Source organism: Saccostrea cucullata, unplaced genomic scaffold (genome assembly GCF_032062105.1).
Source record: "Saccostrea cucullata isolate Sc308-1 unplaced genomic scaffold, CSIRO_AGI_Scuc_v1 ctg13394, whole genome shotgun sequence".
Classification (NCBI taxonomy): domain Eukaryota; kingdom Metazoa; phylum Mollusca; class Bivalvia; order Ostreida; family Ostreidae; genus Saccostrea; species Saccostrea cuccullata.
The window spans coordinates 1-7,817 of record NW_026920848.1 but is presented as its reverse complement, the minus strand read 5'-3'; the positions used below and the strand labels follow the sequence as shown (position 1 = coordinate 7,817).

At 35.1% G+C, this 7,817-nt stretch overlaps 1 protein-coding gene across 1 annotated transcript; it reads right to left on the bottom strand.

Annotated features, from left to right (window-relative positions):
• Window positions 1–3,520: 3,520 nt before the first annotated feature.
• On the bottom strand, window positions 3,521–7,483 carry LOC134258482 (spectrin beta chain, non-erythrocytic 1-like; the record flags this gene model as incomplete). The annotated part of the gene is made up of 6 exons (XM_062741046.1): window positions 3,521–4,951; window positions 5,161–5,307; window positions 5,507–5,582; window positions 5,779–5,872; window positions 6,950–7,081; window positions 7,303–7,483. Coding segments are annotated over 6 exons (786 nt in total), but the record flags the coding sequence as incomplete, so codon positions are not given.
• Between the last annotated feature and the right edge of the window lie 334 nt (window positions 7,484–7,817).

Sequence of the window (7,817 nt, the reverse complement as noted above, 5' to 3'; positions counted from 1 at the left end):
CATTGTGACGTCACAAACAAGGAGAGAAACTTTATTCAGCATATGCTATTTATAGAACTTGTGTATGGCTATGTGTGTACTGAATTTCATTCAAATCTGAACTGTGGTTTTCTAGATATAGAGATAGTTTGCGAACTTTTTGATCACCCCTGGTAATTACTAGCAGTGGTATTTTCAGTTTTGGTATTTTTTAGTGCAGTATTTTGCTGAAATGATGTGCAATGCAGTATTTTGCTGAAATGATGTGCAAAATCATTATTTTCAGAGGCAACTTTGTCACCCTCTTAAAAAAAGATTATTGTTAAAAAAAGACAATGAGGCCACAATGCTCGTTTTAATTACATTGATCCTGTTGTTATTGAGAAAGAGGTTTTCAAAAATCATCTGATTTTCAGGTCATCTGAATATTGCTTTGACTTTTGACATAACTGTTTACTAGTACATGTATTATGCTTAGAATTTTTTCCTATTTAAAGTTTTATATACCCCGGTAATACTTGTAATACAAGAGAGCTTTTCTGATCACATTTTGTCTGTGGTCTGTCTGTCCATAAAGCTGTCGGTCTGGCTGTCCCTTTGTAAACTTTTCACATTCTTGACTTTTTCTCCAGAGCCACTGGACCAATTACAACCGAACTTGCCTAAAAGTATCAATGGGTAAAGGAAATAAAGTTTTTACAAAAAAAGGCCCATGTCCTCATTCAAAGGGAGATAATTATGAAATAGTGAACATTTAAACACAAGTTAAAACTTATAGGAAACTTTCTTCACAAAGTATACCTGGTAGATTTAAATTTATTAAATCATGACACCAGGGGTAGGGTGGATGCCACTATGGGGGCAGGCCAGTTGGATCAAAGTTTTACTTAAAAATTTTATAGGGAAAAAATTTAAAAATAAAAAATTGAAGTTTCTTCAAGTTTGTTTAAACCATGACCTTCAGGGTTAGGGTGGGGTCACTATGGGTGATCAGTTTTCTATCTTTTAAAAATCTTTGGTAGTGAAGAGTCAAGTTTATTCTAATGTTGACTCCTGGGGCTATGATGAGGCCACAATGGATGATCCAAGTTTTACATAAGAACACATAGGAAAAAGCTTTAAATTCATGGCTGTAGAATCAGAGGCTCTGTAGTTATAGTAGGGTTCTAATAATCAGAATTTTTTTTTATAATTATCTTCTCTCCCCCATATTAAAAATTAGCTACATTAGTTTATGGTGAACAAGCACACCTCTAAAATTGTGGAAAAAGTTTGACTCCAGAGTGAGGAGTGGCAAGGGGTGTGACTCTATTGATTATAATATAATTATAATGAAATAGCATTATTTTTCTTTTTAAACTCCTTTCTGCTCACAGGGGGGAGCAGGGACCTTTCGGCAAGTTTATGCTATAAATGGTGAAAATTCATTCGTTTGTTCCAGAGGAGGAGCTCAAATAACAACTTTGAACAACAAGAGGCCCATGGGCCTTATAGGTCACCTGAGCATTATGCAACAACTTTCCAGCAATTTAATTTGATTAATGTTTTAAGCAAGATGCTATGGCATTCACAATTTTGAAAGAAGCACCATTTGATCATCATAACAATACACTTAGCAGTTGCTTAGTTTGTTTACTTAATACCCATAGGCTGGGTGGGGGAACAAAAAATTGCATTTCAAGTAATCAGTAATATTCAGCAATAATCAGTAATGCCCCTATCACACATGAACCCCTGACCCTTAGGCCTAGATCCACACATTGCACAATTTTTGAAAAGGCACCCTTGCTTTTCAATAATATTTGATTAATACCAAGGAGCAGATCTCAAACAATTCATCCAGTTTCAGTATATAAGTACACCCCCCCCCACGGTACCCCTGACCCTGGGGCCTTGAAATTCACAATTCTGGAAGATTAGGATCCTTGCTCACCATAACTACATAGGTAGTTCATCTGCTTTATACCCAAGAGCAGAGAAGAAAATTTTTCAAAGATTTAATGTATTTTCACTATATAATCAATAGAGCCCCACCCTATCACTAGAACCCCTGACCCTAGGGCCATAAAATCAAAATTTTGGAAGAGGTATTCTTGCTCATCATAACTATGTACTTAGTTTATTTAATTCCTAGGAGCAGAAAAGAATTTTTTTCAAAGAATTCATGTATTTCCAGTATATCAATAGAGCCCCACCCTAACACTAGAACCCCTGACCCTGGGGCCATAAATTTCACAATTTTGGTAGAGGCACTCTTGCTCATCATAACTATGCACTTAGTTAGTTTATTTAATACTCAGCAGCAGAGAAGAAGATTTTCAAAGAATTCATGAATTTTCACTATATAATCTATAGAGCCCCGCCCTAACACTAGAACCCCTGACCCTGGGGCCATAAAATTCGCACTTTTGGTAGAGGCACTCTTGCTCATCATAACTATGCACTTAGTTAGTTTGTTTAATACCCAGGAGCAGAGAAGAAGTTTTTTAAAGAAATAATGCATTTTCACTATATACTTATTTAGCCCCACCCTAGCACTAGAACCCCAGACCCCGGGGTCATAAATTTCACAATTTTGGTAGAGGCACTCTTGCTCATCATAACTATGCACTTAGTTAGTTTATTTAATACTCAGCAGCAGAGAAGAAGATTTTCAAAGAATTCATGAATTTTCACTATATAATCTATAGAGCCCCGCCCTAACACTAGAACCCCTGACCCTGGGGCCATAAAATTCACAATTTTGGTAGAGGCACTCTTGCTCATCATAACTATGCACTTAGTTAGTTTATTTAATACCCAGGAGCAGAGAAGAAGATTTTCAAAGAAATAATACATTTTCACTATATACTTATTTAGCCCCACCCTAGCACTAGAACCCCTGACCCTGGAGCCATAAATTTCACAATTTTGGTAGAGGACTCAATGCTGGTTACAATCATACAAACAGTTTAACTGCTTGATGTCCAGGAGTAAAGAAGAAGATTTTTAAAGATTGCATTAATTTTAGTGGTTTTTGCCCCACCCCCCAGGCCCCAGGGGGGCAGGGACCATGAAATTCACAATTTTTGTTCCCCTTCACCCATAGATGCTTTGTGCCAAATTTGGTTGAAATTGGTTCAGTGGTTGCAGAGAAGAAGCTGAAAATGTTCAAATGTTAACGGACGACGCACGACGACGGACGAAAACAGATAGCAATAGGTCACCTGAGTTTACTCAGGTGACCTAAAAATGGATGGTAAGAGTTTTCTGTGACCTAGAAATATAGAGCGAAAACCCATTGATATGCACAGTTATGTTTGATAAAAAATAATAATCATGATTTAATTGTTGACCTTATTTGTCTCACCATAGGCATTTCTTTCACCTCTCTTCTTACAATGTACTTTTCCATTTCAATCAAAATTGATCTTTCATGCTTCTATCCAAAAATTTACTACTATCTAACAATAGGCATGCTGTCAGAATATCTGTCACTCATTCAGGGCATTCCATAAATGCATTAGTGACTATTTTCCTGGTGTATTAGTGATGACAAACATTTAATAATTTTCAATCATTTTATTTTCAACTGATTCATGATTTAAGCATTATTTTAAAAAAATCTGAAGCCTGTCACCTTCCTTGAAGCAAGCTAAGAACAAGGATCCTTATGAATGCCAAATAAAAAGTACTTGAACATAAAGTCTGTATGTGACACCACTTTTCAAGCAAATGAAATAATGAGACACTAAGTAACACATTTTTCTGAAGGGCAAGATGACCGGTATAGAGGACTTGTTTTTTTTTTAGACAAGCAGATATACATGCTCATTCTGATAAAGAAGGTGGTTAAAACTACAAGTGATGAACTACTTCTACAGAACTGTAAAACTGACAAATATATCTTGGGAAGTGATTTATAATAAAAAAAACAAAAACTCAACTACAAAATAAGCATTATTCAAACAATAACTAGCTGCTCTGTTAATTATTATCTGCACAACAAATTTAGTTCATAGAAAGCAAAATCTTAAATAATCACTTTTTAAAAAGAAATATAATTGTTCAGTAAAGGTATAAACAACATCTGTACATAAAGTGCAGTTATTACATAATGCAAAGATACACATTTATAAAGGCAGTCATATAAGAGATTAACCAAATAGAAAAAAATCCAGAATTTCTTCAAAGAGAACATTTATGATCGTTATCTACATGGTTATATGGAATCACGACTGTAGACGAAGACACCAATAATGCACATTTCCCAGAATACATTGAAATTCTACATCAGCTATGGCTACTTCTCTCTATATTCCTACTTCTGCCACTGATGAGGACTATTTCTTACACACATCCTTCATGGCACTTAATGAAAATGTTATGTAATATACCACAGATGAGGACAAATCATCTAGGAGGATTTGCAATAGAAGCACAACACATAAAGGTCTAAAATGCCCTTTTTAATGCAATCAATCACTCATATTCAGACCTAAATATTTAATTGGTCCAAATGCCAAGAGGAAAACCCCAATAAGGAGCAAAGTGACAAAATGAAGAGGCAACCTTAACGATACATTAAAATGGACTACACACAGTAAACATATATCCTTTCATGAAATCTTTAACACAATTATTTGATTTTATGTAATCTGTTTAAAGGATTTAAAGTGTACAAAAAAATTTAAATATAAATAAGTTAAAAAAATCCATTTTAATACTACATCCCTTTCAACACTTTTAAAAGTTTAAATATGAATCCAAATCTCCATTTCTAAAACCGTCTCTCTCCGAGATTCAATAGAATAAAGTCCTAGTATAGTGTGGTTGTCTATTTCTTCTTCAAAGTAAGGAAGCCTGATTTCTTTTTCTTGCCCTCCTTCTCGCCCTCCATGCGAGCTGGAAGAGTCATAGATTTGGAGGGAACACTTGTGCCCTCTGCTCCTGTCACTGAATTGACTTTCTGAATCCACAAGTCCATTTCTCCCTGTAAATTTACAATTAACAATACATCAAAAAGGCATCAAGAGAACGGTTTTTTTTTCCAAAGTTATTCCATTGATGTATAGTAGTTGGAAAATGTGGATAAATTTTAAAATGGTGAATTCCTTTAGGACCACCTAAGAATATTTTGATTGGTTTACTTTGCAGTGATACAATAAATTCTTAGAAGAAAGCTTTGTCTAGAATTCTTACATCATCTTTAGCATGGAACAGGTACTCTCCTCCATTGGTGAGCTTGAGTCGGAACACATGGGGCCGTTTGGTGTAATCTGTGGCTCTGCTACACTGGGCACCTGATAAGTTGATTGGTTGTTCATGGTGGATCAAACTGCCAGGATCCTAAAACACGAGAAAGACAATGTATTTTTACCACCAAAAAATTTTACAAGGAAGAGACAATTAAAGTCAGTTAAAGAGCTATCACAGCTCATGTTTTTCTGTTATACCATATATGTATGCTGACTGTAAGTAAAATTTACTTGACAAGAATAATATCTACATTTGTGATAAACTCTTAGTACTTTCTGTAATGTTATACCTGTTTGGCTATCTTCTTGTCTTTGTAACATGACAACACATTTCCATTGAGAACTACATACACCTTGTCCCATGATCTGCAAAGAAACAAACATAAAATGCCACAGTTTATCTCAGAAATTTTTTTTACACTGAAGTTTTTCGGTCAAGCAAATGGAATTTCAAAGTTATCTATCACTGATCTGCTACACTGTTCAGCAATATGAGATAATGAACAAAAATAACGATCCCTTCTGAGTAAACTACAAGGCTGGACATGATAAGAGACAGTACCTGTTGTGGGCTTTCTTGTTCTCGTGCTCCCAGTCATGTTTTCTTGTCAGAGTACCTTCATGGTGGATAGACTCAGTACTAGTCGATGGTAATTCTACAAACAGAGTTCAAAAATATTAAAGAAGACTGAAATTTATTATTAATTTTACAAATTGTGAGACATTTCCAATCAGCATAAAAAGCCAGGTTAGTCAAAATATTCCTAAAATATTAGTTAAGAAATCTAAAATATAAGATAAACATGTTCATAAGATATATAGACATTTTGGTATACATGAATAAATAAATAAATACAGCATTGTTAGCATGAGTACACTGCTTTGTTGATCTCTGTACCTTGCAGGACAATAACATCTGTCTTACTACGGCCTCTGTCACGCTTACGAGAAAACAGTTTCCGAAAGGGAGAGAGTGAGCGAGTTCGTTTCTTGTCTTTAGCTAATGGAGACAACCAGAGAGTGTTAGATCAGATATTATATACACCCTTCTCCATATAAACCACAAGACAGAATCATGCCTCCAGAAATAAAATACAGGCAAACCCTTCCTTTAGAATAAAATCCCCGGAATCTATCATAAGTAAGAATACTAAAACCTCATCTGACCATTGCAGCCTCGGAGATGCAGGAACATACTATCAAGGTTAAAAAAAAAAAAATTCTCTTCTCACCATTTTATACTAGGAAAACCTCTCAACAGCATAAAAATTGTTTTTAAAATAACAGGGTACCTCAAAATAATTAATGGGTAGGAAAATCCTTAGACCTCTCAACAGCTTGCCTTAATAAACTGTTTTTGAAATAACAGGATGTTTCGAACATAACTGGAAAATTAAAGGGAAGGAAAATCCTTGAACCTTTGAAATAATTCCTGATGCCATAGGAAAACATAATTGGATAATAAATATAAGCTTTGAAGCCATTCTATGCCAAGTCTAACTTTAAGCGATATTGCTAACTTCTTGATATTTTGCAATAAATCTTTACTTTGTTTAACAAATAATATTATTTCATTTAAAAAAGATCAAAAGAAAAATCTATTTATTCTTTCAGAGATATTGAAATCATTTTGATCAAAAGTACATCAAACTTCACATTTGGCAAAGCTAGCATTGCTACAGAAACCTGTACATCTGAAGCAGTGGGTATCAAGCAAAAGCTACCAATCTTACTAGACATGGGTAAGTCATATGGACTGAGGCGGGCCGATTCAGCCTCTTGTAGGGGCTCGCTGGTTATTTCGCGTTCCTTTCGGACTGGTTTTTTACCCCGAGGTGAGTCAGTGGGCTTACTCTCAGGCACTTCTGTAAACAGGTTAGTGTCTAAACATCAAATCCATGCCAGTTAATAAAACATGTGCTTTACAAACTACACAAGCATTTTACTTTAGTACATGCAACACATAAGATCTACAAAAGTATAGATGATCCATGCCCTTGTTTACAGAGTTACAGTTCCTGATTATATGGCATCCCTGATACAAGATGAGTGGAGATACAATCTCCTGTGTGTTATCGTAACCTACCAGAACGTGACAAGGGAGGTGAGGAAGCCTCTTTTCTAGGTCGTGGCTTCGGTTTAGGCTGGTCAGCCTGGGACTCTGGTGCACCTGCACTCTCAGAGACTTGGTCACTAGACTCGGTGCTCAAGGCCGAATCATCTAAGGAGGATTCATCTAACGACACAAAAACACAAATACATGCAAACTAAACAGAATAACCACAACCAAAGGGCTAAATGATAGCTGTCACTGTTTTAACCAAACAATTAATACCATTATAACAAAATCAAATATTAGAATTAATTTCTGTTATTTTTATCATACATACTTTGACATACAGTGACAGGTATCAGAGAAAAACATAAAATTTACATTGCTGGATGTACATAGGATATTTCTGTTTGACTCAAATAAATTTGTTTTGTGTATGAGTTTCATGTAATATTTTTTTTGTTTGTTCAAATGTAACAGTAGTAATAGTCCAGCAATGCAAACAAAACTACAAATAATCTTTCAACAGAAGTTAAAACGGGCCCAAA